General features: G+C 38.4%; 1 protein-coding gene across 1 annotated transcript in view; it reads left to right on the forward strand.

Annotated features, from left to right (window-relative positions):
• Positions 1–15,110, forward strand: part of RSRC1 (arginine/serine-rich coiled-coil 1) — a 534,244-nt gene that overhangs the window by 515,764 nt on the left and 3,370 nt on the right. The window contains exon 7 of the mRNA XM_006861773.1: positions 1,478–1,584. Within this exon, the coding sequence (XP_006861835.1) occupies positions 1,478–1,584 (107 nt within the window). The remainder of the gene's footprint in view (positions 1–1,477; positions 1,585–15,110) is intronic.

Below are 15,110 nucleotides of genomic sequence, written 5' to 3' on the forward strand. Positions count from 1 at the left end.
TGACCTTGAATCTAATGAAAACTCTAGATCCAGCTACACTATAATGTAGAGAAAATATGGAGGATAGAAGAACATGTTAAATGACACTATGAGTTTATAACCAGCTGTTAGAAATGAATTCTGATGTTGTGTAAAAGACACTTGGTGAGACTAAATTACCTTGGCAAAGCAAAATTTACTCCTGCAGGAGGGTGTGTGCGCATAGCCATACATACAGGAACAGGCCAGCGAACACACTGAGTGGGCAGTCCACTCAGGTTTTTAATCCCTAACACGTCTTAAGGCTATGTCTCACCCCATTGGCTAGGGCTTTGACCACACAGTCTTTTCCCTTACCCAGTTGGCTAGTTCAGATTTCTAAAGCACACATTCCTGTTTTAGGAAAGGAAAAAGAAAGATCGTAAAGTCTTTACTCACTTCAGGAAGTAGTCAAAGAAAAAGAGGTCATAAAGTCTTTACTTCAGGAAATAAAGAAAAAAAGAAAGGTTACCCAAATACAATAAACAGGATTATAATAAATATATATGTGGGATTTTTTTTTCCACACAGCCAATCAAGTATATGGACTAATGTTATAGCAAACTTTACAAGATGAATAATCCAATTTCTTCAATAAGTAAATGACAATAAAAAGAGAGGAGCAGTGAACTATAAGAGAATGAAAGACACATATTAACCTAATGCAATGTGTGGACCTTGTTTGGAGCCTGGTTCAAACAAACAATTAAAAAAAAGAGAGAGAAATTTTTAATGGCAATCCATGAAAATTAAACAAGGACTGTATCAAATGATATTAAAGAATTCTTTTTTAAGTCCTTCTCAGAGATGCATGGAGTCCTACTGTGGCACCGTAGGATAAGCACGGGACTGCTAACCACAAGGTCAGCAGTTAAAACACTCTTCAGAAACCCCATTTAAGGTCGCTATGAGTTGGAACTGCCTCGACAGCACTTAATATCAACAACATCAGAAATGCATACTAAGATATTTAGGGGTGAGATCAATGATCGCCCAGGTCTTACCCCCACTCCCCCAAATAAATGAAATAGGACGGGGATGAGGGATAGAATAATAGGAAGTTAATGATTATAGAAGCTGGATGATCGGTAAAGGTGGGCTTACTGTGTGCTTTTCTTATTCTTTTTATATGTATTTCCATAACAATTTTTTAAAAAGTTAAATGAAGTCCTCCCACTAGATTATCTCAGATTAGCTCGGATCATTATAGCAGTGCGTTCTCAGCAATATTTTAGATTTTAGATGAGAGACTTAATTTATACGAATGTTATATTTGTGGATTTCAGGGGAGAAAGTGTCTTTGTTGTAGCTTGACTAGAATATCTTTACTTTTCAACTTTCCATCTAGTTAAATTTACAAGTAGTAAAATTTCTTCATAGAAAGAACGAACATTGCTTAGGTACAGTGTTGTTAACAAGCTTACCCCAAAATACACTGACATTTTACCCTCTTTTTTAGATCAAGCCACCCTGGTAGAACAAGTAAAAAGAGTAAAAGAAATTGAAGCTATTGAAAGTGATTCTTTTGTTCAGCAGACATTCAGATCAAGTAAAGAAGTTAAAAAGGTAAGTTTTCATCCAGACGTTATGAATAAACCTTTGGATTCCAACTGCAGAGATGCTTTTTTAATGGATTTTGCTTAAATACAAGTGCTTCTAATAGATGAAGTAGGGTGAGAGAACCCAAGTATGTTAAAGAAAGAATCGATGAGAATCACTTCAAGTTTAATAGCATTTTTATTTTAAATTCACTGAAAAGACAAAGTAAGATGTCAACATGGCAGTTCTGTAATAGTAATACATATTTCATGAGCATATACAGTTTTCTTTTCAAATGTCTATAACTACTTTTTGAACTGACATTATTAGAGAGAACGTTAGACAAGGACTTTAAAAATAAAACATTACCCAAATATATATATATATATATATATATATATATATATATATATACTGGTGACAATAACCTCATACCATGTGAAAGCTGAACAGTGAATAAGGAAGACCGTAGAAGATTTGATGCTTTTGAGTTATGGTGTTGGAGGAGAATATTGAAAGTGCCATGGGCTGCCAAAAGAACCAACAGATCTGTGTTGGAAGAAGTGCAGCCAGAGTGCTCCTTGGAGGCCAGGATGGCCAAAATTTGTCTCTCATTCTTCAGACATATTGTCAGGGGAGACCAGTCTCTGGAGAAGGATATCATGTTTGTTAAGGTGGAGGGTCAGAGAAAAAGAGGAAGACCCCCAGCGAGATGGATTGGTAAAGTGGCAGCATCAATGGCTCAAGCGTGGCAACAAATGTGAGGTTGGCCTAGGACCAAGCAGTGTTTCATTCTGTTGTGCGCAGGATCACTATGAGTTGGTACCAACTCATCAGCACCTAATAACAACAGCAACACTGGTCACAGCCTTGAAAACCCAATAGAGCAGTTCTACTCTGTACACTTGGGGTTGCCATGAGTTAAAATTGACTTGACTGCAACTAAGTCACTTATTCAACTCTAGTTTTATTTCTTTTGAATGTTTTGTGTATTTTTTTCACTCACTAACAGGACTGCTTTTAGGAATTTATGTTTCTTTTTTAGGAAAAGGTTTTCTATGAAATGCAAGTATATGTATTTTTTTAATAGCATGCATATTATGAAGACATGGTTATAGTTACCACTTATTCAAATGTATTCTCCATCTGTTAATGTACAAATGGCTTCATAATATCCTGCTGATAAATGAATCACAATTGATTTATTTGTTGTCTGTGGTTTAATACTTAAGTAGTTGTAAGTTTGGAACTGTAACACACATCTTTGTAAATGTACATTATTATCACTGTAAAATACATTTTTAAGATCAAGTTGTTAGGTAAAGGTCATTGTTGTTTATTTTAGTACACTTTGCCAAAGTCATCCTCCAAAACCTTGCATCCTTTCCAATTTCCACCCAGAAGTACAAGGCGATGTCTGCCTCTCACACCGTGGTCAACACCAAGTCCAATTCAGTTTTTTGTGTTGATTTATTTAATATGTAAAAACTGATCTGTTATTTTCATTGTTACTGTTGTTAAGTGCCATCAAGTCAGTTCTGACTCATAGCAACCCTGTATAGTGTTTCCAAGGAGCGGCTGGTGAACTTGGACTACTGACCTTGTGGTTCAAACAGACATTACAGTCGAGTTCTTATCCTACAGAGCAAAACCAGGACTCCCTTATTTTCATTAGCATTTCTTTTATCACAATGTTTTTTTCAAAAGTATTCCTTCAATTACCATGTTCTTCTAAAAATAATGCCTTGAGGAGATATGAAGTGAGCATGTGCAGCATACTAGGGACAGCACTAGACGGCCTGCATCACCCCTGGTTCCTGCTTTATCAATCTCTGGTTTTCATCTTCACTTTTTTGTAATTTGCCACTTGTTGTTAAGTGCCATCAAGTTGGTTTTGACCCTTAGCAATCCTGTAAAGGTTTTCAAGTAGTGGCTGATGGGTTTGAACCACCAATGTTTTAGCTAGCAGTTCAGTGCTTATCTTACAATGTCACGTCAGGACTTTAATTTGCAAGTACAACTCCTGAAAAATGGACCTGTAAATTGTACATAAATATAGTTGCCCATTAGCTTAGTTCTTGTTCTTGTATATTATAAGGCCTTCCATGTGTTCTAATAGAATTGTAATTTATTTTAATATTTGTTTTCCTATTATATATTTCCTGAAGTTCACCCTGACTTTCTAGTTCTCTTAGGTTCTCTTATGATAAGCATTTTCCTTATATGAAATTACTTATTTCTGTATAGTTTATTATCCTGAAGTTTTAATCTAACCAAATTTTTCCTGCTTGAAATTAAGTACTAATGTTTCTCTTTTAAATTTATCTTTAATCTAGTGCCTCTTTTCAAAATTACTAGAAGCTCTTCCAGTAATTGAAGGAGCCTGGTGGTGCAGTGGTTAAAGTGCTCAACTGCCAACCCAAATGTCGGCATTTCAAACCCACCAGCCACCCCACAGATAAATGACATGGTGTCTGTGTCCATACACTCTGGAGTAGCTCTGCTCCATCATATAGTTTTGCTGTGAGTTAGAGTTGACTCAGTGGATTTGGTTTAATAATTGATGAGCAAATTGATTAGAATTTGGCTTGATGTAGTAGCAAGAACATCGGTATTGGACTCAAGAGATATCTGGATTTGACTCTAACCTCCCAAACTTTCTACCATGGTTTATTACCTCGAGCCAAGGTCTCTCCAGCATTTTGGGCCCCAGTTTCTAAATCTGCCAAAGAGAGTTAGTAATACCTACACAGTTTTTGTGATGAAGTTTTATGACTATCAAACATCTGGCATAATTCCTGGTCCATTAAATGTTTATTTTAAAATAACACACTCTAATATCTAACTTGGAATCCCTGGGTGGTACAAAACGTTAAGCACTCAACTACTCACCAGATAGTTCAAACCCACCCTGAGGCACCTGAAAAGAAAGTCTGGCAATCTGTTTCTCAAAACTCACAGCCTTGAAAATGCTATCGAGCCGTTCTTCTCTATACACATAGGGTCCCCAGGAGCCCAATCAAATCAACAGCAACTAACCACAGTGAAGTATCTAAATGATTTGATCTATCAGAGTAAATTCTGTAAACTAAGCATAATTCTAAAACCTACTGCTCTTTACTTAAGAAAATTTTATTGTGCACTGAGTAAATGTTTACAGAGAAGATCATAAGTTTTACATTCAAGAAATTATACACTTTGTTTCAACTCAGTGATTGCAATCCCCTCCATGTAACAATAGTTACCGGACTTCCTCCATGTGTTTCTTATTTCCATTCCACCTTCCTTCTCATTCCTTCTCAAGTTTGTCCCTTTGTCGGTAGGTAAATGTTACGCTTTTGATCTTGAATGGGGAGCATGTCTCACTAATGCTATTGTCCCCTCTATATATCTATCTACTACTGCTTAGCTGAAGATTAGGTCACAAGACTGAATTCCAGTCTAGACCTGAAGGGTGTCCAAGGGCCACAGTCTCATATTCCTCCAGTCTCTTTTTGATCAGTAAGCCCAGTCTTTTAAAATAATTTTGAAAAAATAATAATAATAATAATTTTGAGTGTTATTCTATATTTTCTCCATACTATCTGGGACCTTGTAATGTAATCCCTTTCAGAGCAGTTGGTAGTGATAGCCGGGCACCATCAAGTTTTTCTGGTCTAAGAGTCATGGTGAGTGATGTTCACATACTCCATTGCTCTGTTGGACTAGTTGATTCCAAGCACCTTCAATTTTTATCACTCTTATTTCTTCTGTACATGGAGGAACCAGTAGTTGCACAACTCATGAGCTTTTAAGTTCTCAGTTGCTAATCAACCAAAGTAGGGTGAAGACATTGTCTTTGTGGAGTCTGTTATGCCAATTGACCATGGTGTCCCCTGAGGCTCTGGTCCTGAACTCCCAAGCCCAGCAACTCATCATTGCCTCAAGGTATTTGGTAATGTCCAAGTCATTTTCATAATTTTGTCCCCTGTATGTTCCACCACATTCATAGATGTGTTTACAGCAAAGGTAAATACCCATGTACAAACATCATCTGTCGAACCCTTATATATTTGTGTGTGTGTGTGTATATATATATATATCTGGCAGCACAGTGGTTACGAATCAGGCTGCGAACCACAAGCTTAGCAGTTCGAAATTACCAGCCACTCCACAGGAGAAAGATAAGGCTTTCTGCTCCCATAAAGATTTATAGCCTCAGAAACCCTGTCCAGGGTCGCTATGGGTCGGAACCGACTCAATGGCATTTAACAACAACATTTTATATATATACACACACACAAATGAGGTGTACTCTCACTCTCCCTCCCATACTTGTTCAACCTGTGTATCTGGCCATGTGTTTACCCATTGAACTTGTTGCAGGGTTTTATATATAACAATATTTACCTCTATCCCCTTTAGCCTTTGCATTCCTGTCTGTGTCTTCACTTGCCTTCATCATTCTTCTTTCAACCTTCCTCTTCTTGTGTATTACCATTCCTGTCACCCAAGTTAGCATCTGTCTACCCTCTAGCCAATGGATTACTCTCCCTTACATGCCAGCCCTGGTAACCATCAAAGAATGTTCTTTTAGCATGAAAATCTTTTCTTGAGTTTTTACAGTAGTGGTCACAAACAATATTTGTTCTTTTGTGATTGGCTGACTTTATTCAGGACTCCTGGTGTAGTACTGTAAGATAAACATGGAGCCACAGGTCAGTTTGAACTTCAAGGTCAGTGGTTCAAACTCACCAGCTGCTCCTTGGAAACCCTGTATGGGGTCACTATGAGTCAAAACAGACTCAAAGGCACTTAACAACAACAACAATTTCATTCAACATAATGCCCTTCAGATTCATCCATATTATGAGTTGTTTCACAAATTCATCATTATTCTTCAGTGTTGCATGGTATTCCCTTTGTGTGTATATACCAAAGTATGTTTATCCATTTCTTCCATTGATGGGCATTTAAACTTTCTCCATCTTCTTTACAGTGTAAATAATGCTGTTTTGAGCATGGGTCTACATTTATGTACGTGTTTCATAGCTCTGATTTCTAGGGGATATATACCAAGTAAAGGGATGAGTCATACAATATTTCTATTGCCAACCATCTGAGGAAGCGCCATGCCATCTTCCACAGTGGTGGTGCCATTTTACAACCCCACCAGCAATATAGAAGAGTCCCAGTCTCTCCACACCCTCAGCAGCATTTTTTTGTTTTGTTTTGTTTTTTTAACTTTGCTGTTAATGCTGGCATGAAAACCTTCTACTATTCTTGGTGTTCGATTTGTCTTAAGTATAAGCACTGTATCCCATTTACATTTCCCTGATGTTCCCTTTCGCTTCCTAAGTCCCCATGCTCACTAATAAGACAGACATTGTACTGAAAAAACAGAAATTCTTTAGATATCTGGTTTCACCACAAAAGTCTTTTGAAATGTATTAATGTAATGTTATTTATCTATTCACATTCCAAGATTAGTAATGTTTTTGCCATAGTATATCCCCAAGAACAGTTTTAATAGATTAACTGATATTGCTATGTAGGCCATTGTAAGATAAATGACTAAATGCAACAGAAGAACTCTTGCCAAGCTTATAACAAAATTCTATATGGTTAAATGACTTCCTATAGGATCATGTAAAGGAATTTTACCTATAACCCAGCACTGTTGAGCTGAAGCTACTTAGAAATGTACTTACTTAAAATACTTTAGACATATTTATTTTCTTTGCTCTAACATCAGCGCCACATGATGATAAAACTTGGGCTTATAATTAGGAAGTCAGTAGTCAAAAACACAAGATTTGAGTCAAATCTGGAACTGAATTCTGGTTCTGTCATTACTGGCTATTTGCCCTTATTCTTTTTAGTGGGGGTAAGGTACCTTTTTTTCTGTCAAAATTTATAACATAATTCGTGGACCATACAAAATAATCAGCTTGGTGATAGAAATGATGCTGGAGATCACATGATAGAATTCTGAAAGACCAATGATGTATTCATTGCAATATCTTTTCTTAGCAATATGAAGAGTGACTGGTGGCGTAGTGGTTATTTATGAATCGGGCTGTGAACCTCAAGGTCAGCAGTTTGAAACTACCAGCTGTTCCACGGGAGAAAGATGAGGCTTTCTGCTCCCATAATGATTGACTGCCTCGGAAACCCTGTACAGCGTTGCTATGAGTCAGAACCGACTCCATGGCACATAACAGCAACAACATTCCTCCAGATGGAAAGCATATGTATGTAAACATCTGGGAAGAGTTGATGGAGAAGGAAAACAAGACGAGGGACCTACAATGGAACAGACCACCAGTTGCTCATGTGCAAGTTCAGGCAAAGGCTTAAGAAAATTCAAACAAGTCCACAAGAGCCAAAATATGACTTTTGAGTATGTCCGATCTGAATTTAAATACCATCTCAAGAACAGACTTGATATATTAGACACTCAAGACCGAAGACCAGATGAGTTGTGCGGTGACATCAAGAATATCACACAGGAAGGAAGTAAAAGGTCATTAAAAAGACAGGAGAAAGAAACAAAAAACAAAATGAATGTCAGCAGAGACTCTGAAACTTGGTTGTGAAAGTAAAGAAGCTAAAGTTACTGGAAGAAATGATGGAGTCAAAGAACTGAACAGAAAATTTCAAAGGTCAACTCAAGAAACAAATTCAAGTATTATAATGAAATGTGCGAAGACCTGGAATTATAAAAGCAAAAAGAGAAGAACATACTCAGCATTTCTCAAGCTGAATGAACTGAAGTAAAATTCAAACCTCAGGTTGCAATATTGAAAGATTGATGCAGTATTCTACTGGAATCCTGGTGTGGTACTGTGGGTTAACGTGCTGGGCTGCAAAGTCTGTTTGAACTGCAAGATTGGCAATTCAAGCTCACCAGTTGCTCCTCTGAAACCCTATACAGGGTTGTTATGAGTCGGCACCAACTTGACAGCTCGTAACAACAACATGGGCAAATTATTAAATGAAGCAGGAAGCATCAACTGAAGATACAAGAAATACAGTCACTGTACAAAACAATTGGTAAGTTTTCCATCTTTTCAAGAGGTATCATATAATCAAGGACCAATGGTACTGAAGGAAGAAGTCCAAACTGCACTGGAGACATTGGCAAAAAACAAGGCTCCAAGAATTGACATAATATAAATTGAAATGTTTCAACAAACTGATGCAGCACTTGAGGTGCTCACATGTCTTTGCCACGAAATTTGGCTAGCTGCCTAGCCAACCATTGGAAAAGATCCATATTTGGGCCCATGCCTAAGAAAAGTGACCTAACAAAATGTGGAAATCATCAAAAAGCATCATTAATATCACATGTAAGTAGAATTCTGCTGGAGATAATTAAACTGTTGCAGCACTACATCAACATGGAACTTCAGAAATTCAAGCTTGATTCAGAAGATAATGTGGAGCAAGGGATATCATTGCCGGCATAAGCAGGCTGTTGATTAAAAGCAGAAAGCACTGTAAAGATGCTTATTTATGCTTTCTTGACTATGCAAAGACATTTAACTATGGACCATAACAAACTAAGGATAGCACTGCACAGAACGGCTGTTCCAGAACACTTGATTATGCTCATAAGGAACCTGTACATAGACCAGGAGACAGTCATTTGGACAGAACAAGGGGACACTAAGTAGCTTAAAATCAGGAAAGGTATGTGCCAGGATTGTATCTTTTCACAATACTTATTCAGTCTTTATACAGAGTAAATAATCCAAGAACCTGGATTAAATGAAGAATTGGATATGAGAAAGAGTCATTAACAACCTGAGAAATACAGATGATACAACCTTGCATGCTGGTATCAGAGAGGTCTTGAAATACTGATGATCAAAGACTTCAATATGGCTTACACCTTGATGTAAAGAAAACAAAAATCCTTACAACTGGATCAATAAATAGCATCATGACAAACAGAGAAAAAACTAAAGTTGTCAAAGGCTTCATTTTGCTTGGAACCACAATCAATACTCATGGAAGCAGCAATAAAATCAAATGACATATTGCATTAGGCAAATCTGCTGCAAAAGACCTCTTTAAAACGTTAAAGAGAAAAGATGTCAGTGTGAGTACTAAGGTACATCTGACCTAAGCCATGGTATTTTCAATCACCTTTTATGTCTTATGCATATGGCCTTCTGGTGTGGTGCTGTAGGATCAACACTGGACTTGGAACCACAAGGTCAGTGGTTCAAAACCACCAGCTGCTCCTTGGAAACCCTATGCAGGGTCGCTATGAGTCAGAACCAACTTGATGGCACTTCACAATAACAGCAATTGCATATGAAACTTGGACAACGAATAAGGAAGAGAATAGAATTGATGCATTTGAATAATGGTGTTGGAGAAGACTATTCAAAGGACCATGAATCCACAAAAGAACAAACATCTGTCTTGGAATATGTATAGCCAGAATGCTGGTTAGAAGCTAGGATGACAAGACGTTGTTTCTCATATTTTGCACATGGTGTTAGGAGGGGCTGGTCTCTGGAGAAGGACATCATGCTTAGAAGAGTAGAGTCAGTGAAAAAGAGGAAAACCCCCAAGGAAGTGGTCTGACACAATAACAACAACAAGGAGCTCAACATAACAATAATTGTGATGATGGCACAGGACCAAGCAGTGTTTCGTTGTGTTGTACCTAGGGTTGACATGAGTGGGAGCTAAGTGGAGGGCACTTAACAACAATAGCACATTTAGATGATCCAAAGTGCTGTGACAGACTTAACAGTAGATAAAGTCATACTTGATTGTAATATAAAACAGGAGCACAGTTTATTCATTTACAAAGTGAGATCCCTTTTCAGTCTCAATGTCTGTGTCTGCAGTCTAGCACCCAGGATTCAGGATTTCCAGTAAGCTGAATGATTTATCAAGAGATTTCTTACGAAAGGGAGATAAATCATCTTGAGCGTACTTCATCCAAATCTCAAGGAGCCCTGATCCATAATGAAGATTAACTCTCTTTAGAACTAGATTACCAATGACCACTGTGTCAATCCATTTCTCACCCAGACGATGTTAACTCACTTTTGTATGAAGTCTGTTTCTCAGAGAAACACTTCTATGCTAGCCACCCCTTCAGTTGGTATGGTGGTGGTGGTAGCTGTGTGCCATGGAGTCGGTTCCGACTCATAGCAACCCTGTACAGGGTTTCCGAGGCTGTAAATCTTTACGGGAGCAGAAAGCCTCATCTTTCTCTCTCAGAGCAGCTGGTAGTTTCAAACTGCTGACCTTGTGGTTTGCAGCCCAATTCGTAACCACCACATACACCACAGAGCTCTTGTGTTAATTCCTCTAGTTAAACTAGGAAGCCATTACCAAACTGACATGCGAGAGATTATGTCTCCTACAGCACATATTGATAGTTTAACTCTCTGTAATCATTTCTCTTTCTGAGTAAATAACGCATCTGATAGCTTCTGCTTTATCATCAGCGTAAGGGACCAAATGCAGACTGTTTTCGAACTGCTGTCCAGATCAGCTTAGTACTTATTATTCAACCTTAAAATTACTGTATCTGGCAGCGAATCACCTGTGTTCAAAACAAGAGTAAATAACCCTATCTAACATGGTCATTTATTCCTTAAATACATTTTAAAAACTAACGTCTCTACACAGAACCACCAGGTGGCAGTGCTACCGAAAGCCAGATGTTTGACAGTAGCCATGTTTAAGGCTTTGTTTTAAACCAAAAGCCAAACCAAACCTACTGCTGCCAAGACGATTTTGACTCATAGCAGCCTGGAGGACAAAGTAGAACTGTCCCATAGGGTTCCCAAAGCAATAAATCTTTATAGAAGCTGACTTCTGTGTCTTTCTCCTACAGAACAGTTAGTAGGCTCAAAGCACCAATAAAAGCTAGTCACATGCGCTTAGCTACTGTGGCACCAGTGCTCCGCTTTTATGTTGTTGTCAGATGCTCTTGAGTTATTTCTGACTCATAGTGACCCTGTGTACAACAGAATGCAACACTGCCCAGTCCCTTTTAGGTTTTATGTTGTTGTTACTTTACTGTTGTTGCCATCAAGTCATTTCCATCATATAGCAACCCTGTATAGCGTTTCTGAGGAATGGATGGTGGGTTTGAACCACTGATCTTGTAGTTCAAACAGACTTTGTGGTCCAGTGCTTATCCTACAGTGCCATAGTCAAGGTAAAATTTATCTTAGAGTTTTCCTCACTTAAATAAAGAAGTCATTGAGGACTCTCTGCATGCAATTTTTAGTAATCTGTTATTAAATAACTCTGTGCTCTATGATCCTAACGTCAGAGAGCTTCCCCTTATATTTGGATACCAGAATCCAAACCAAACCCATTGTCATTGAGCTCATTCCAACTCACGGAGCTGTCCTGTGTGACACAGTAGAAACTGCTCCATAGTTTTCTTGTCTGTAATCTTTATGTAAGCAGGTAAGCAGGCTTTTCTTTCACAGTGCCTCTGGGTGGGTTCAAACTGCCAACCCTAGGTTAATAGTGAAATGCAAACCATGTTGCCATCTAGGGACCTTATATTTGGATCTTAGGACATGTTATAGAAGGACCAGTCCCTGGAGAAGAACAAAGGAATGAGAAAGACACCCTCCCCTCCAACAAGATGGATTGACATAGTGACTGCAGTAATTTACATATAGACACAGTGGGCTCAAATATAGCAATGAATGTGAGGATGGTGATGGACAAGACAGTGTTTTGTTATACATAGGGTCACTGTGAGTGAGAACCAACTCAACACTACCTAAGAACAATAGCAACTGTCCCCCAAAAACTTTAATATGCTAGATAGGTAAAAACAAAATGAGATTATTGTTGTTAAGTGCCCTTGAGTCCTTCCAACTCATAGCAAGCAGCTCTATGTACGGTTTCCAAGAAGTGGCGAGTAAGTTTAAACCAAAGACCTTGTGGTTCAAACCAACTTTAAGATTGAATGCTTATCCTATATTAGCATCACACAGGTTTTAATCATCAAATTAAATATGTAGAATCCACATCCTTGGCAACCTGGAGTAATACCTCTCCACGGTTTTTCAAGGCAGTTCAACTTAGACAGCCAGTCTCCTAGCTAAGTTCTATCAAAGTATGGCTGAGGTATTCAGAATGACAGGATCCTTCATTATCTTTAAGTCAGCATAGACTCCCAAAAGACCATCTGATTAACATGCTCCCTACTTTTCCCTGTACAGAATATTGGGTTTCTATTTGTACGTCCTCAATTTAATAAAGACTCAGTATAATATCACTTAGGACCATGATCATCCTGACCTAGTGCCTTGGAGACCTAGAAATGTTCGAGATTTGAGAGGATGGTGGTGAGAGGGGGAGTGACTACTGAGTTCCAAATATCAGAAGAAAATTGCCAAATAAGTATTTCTTTAAATGTCTATAAAAGTTATCATTATGGTTAACATTAATGTCGTCGTTCTGGTTTGATTTCACATTCATAACCATCTCTACATTTAAAAGACATTTGTAGAATAGATTTCTCTTACTTTGTAAGAATTCCTAAACATGTTCAGATATGTAGCCTTCAGGACCCATATGAGCATAAATCTCTCCTATGGATGTAGAGTAGCTTCCATTAGCATAAAAATAAATAAATTACAGATCATTGTTATTTGAATAAAATATGTGGGTCCAATTAAGAGTGGGTCCTGACATCGTATCTGAAATCCCTCTTCTCCACAGAAACCCTAATCCCAGTCACCACCATCTCACTCTGTAATTATGGTTTTTAAGTGCCTTGCAGTTGCTTCTCACTCTTAACGACCCTACACAGGGTTTCCAAGGAGCAGCTGGTGGATTTGAACTGCTGACCTTATGATATGCAGTCCAATGCTGATCCTACAGCAACGTTGGTCTTCTTCTTTCCCTTTTCTCTAGCCCAGGCAACACACAGCAAATGTGGACAGGCTTTTTTAGACAATGAATTAGACATCCACTACTAGCCATCACAGACTAGATCATGCACAACTATAAAATTTTGCATACTATATGAGGCACTATTTTTAGGTATCAGGCAATAGACCATGAAAGTCTGGTGATCCTGAAAAAAGCAAACACAAGAAAGGTGGGCTTTCTGCCTGAGGGCCCTTTTCTGGAGTGCTACATGATACCTGACCTGGCCCTTCTGGGCAGCTGCTCACTTTATACCAGCTCCTCTTGTCTCCGCTCTGCTCTTCAAACACACCAGGTCTTCTCCTCTCAGCACCACATACTCACTGTTTCCTCTCCCCAGAGTGCTCTTCCACTTCCCCTTCACATGCTGAACTCTATCTGGTCTTCAGGCTTTTACTTAATCTAGTCACCTGAGAGACAATGTCCCTGACTGACCACCTAATACAAAATTGTGTTTCCCAGCCCCCATCTCTATGTTAGCACTTTGTTTATTTCCTTTCATAGCACTTATTACAATTTGTTTTTATATATTTTGACATTTATTTGTTACCAATCTGTAATCCCCATCGTTGTTGTTGTTAAATGCCATTGGGTCAATTCTGACTCATAGCAACTCTTATAGGGTTTCCAAGGAGCAGCTGGTGAGTTTGAACTGCCGGCCTTTCAGGTCAAACCAACTTTGCAGTCCAGTGCTTATCCTACAGTGCCACACCAGAACTCCAAGGCTGTATATCTTTTTTTTTTCTTTTTTAAAGCTTTTAGTTTGAATTGAGTGATAGTTTACATTGGAGAACATTGGTTTTGCAGTCATCCTATTATATTTAGTTTCATTGCAATGATTACTATTCCCTCCGTGCATCATGTTAACAGTATTTGTTTGTTTTCCCTCTAGTTTTTGTTTGTTTGTTTGATGTACACAAAAACACTCAAGAATATATAATAATTTAAACAACCAACAGGCCCATTCTGCAAGCCTGCCTCCTGGCTGCCAGCACACAGCCTTTCTCTTTCCATGAGTCTAGAGTCCTCAGCTGCTCTATCCCTCCATGTCCTCATCTCTGCCTCCATCTCTGGTGTCTTTGCTTCTCTGGATAGGTTCCCACATTCTGTTCATGCTCTTCTCCCTTGATGGTCCTAGGGTCCTCTGTTCCTGAAATATGAGATTAACTACTCCCACCTTTATATTTCAAAACCACCTTTACAGTTGTGACAACCACAATTAGTCATGATAACAATTACTCACTAATGAATCAAAAGAATCCTAACCCCATCTTGTTTCACCAGACCCATCTAGATAAGATGAAAACTAATCTGTAGGGATTCTACCTTCACCTGCATACTCTGAAACTAAACTCACTCTTGAAAATTTGTGTTTTCAAGCCACTTCGTGGCTTTGTAAACCTCCCCACCCCCATTTTAGGTAGCCAATGTCTAAGTTGCCTGCCCCTATCAACCCTGTATACTGTGGGGATAGGTTTGATCCTTGATGTGACGAGTCCTTCCCTCTTGATTGATATTTTGAGCTACTACATCCATTAAGTGTAGATCAAGTTCATCTCAAATGGTAGCAATATACACTTGCTTCCGTTATCAAATTTCTTTGTTGTTGTTGTTGTTAAGTGCCGTCAAGTCGGTTT

Source organism: Chrysochloris asiatica, unplaced genomic scaffold, assembly GCF_000296735.1.
Source record: "Chrysochloris asiatica unplaced genomic scaffold, ChrAsi1.0 scaffold00043, whole genome shotgun sequence".
Lineage (NCBI taxonomy): Eukaryota > Metazoa > Chordata > Mammalia > Afrosoricida > Chrysochloridae > Chrysochloris > Chrysochloris asiatica.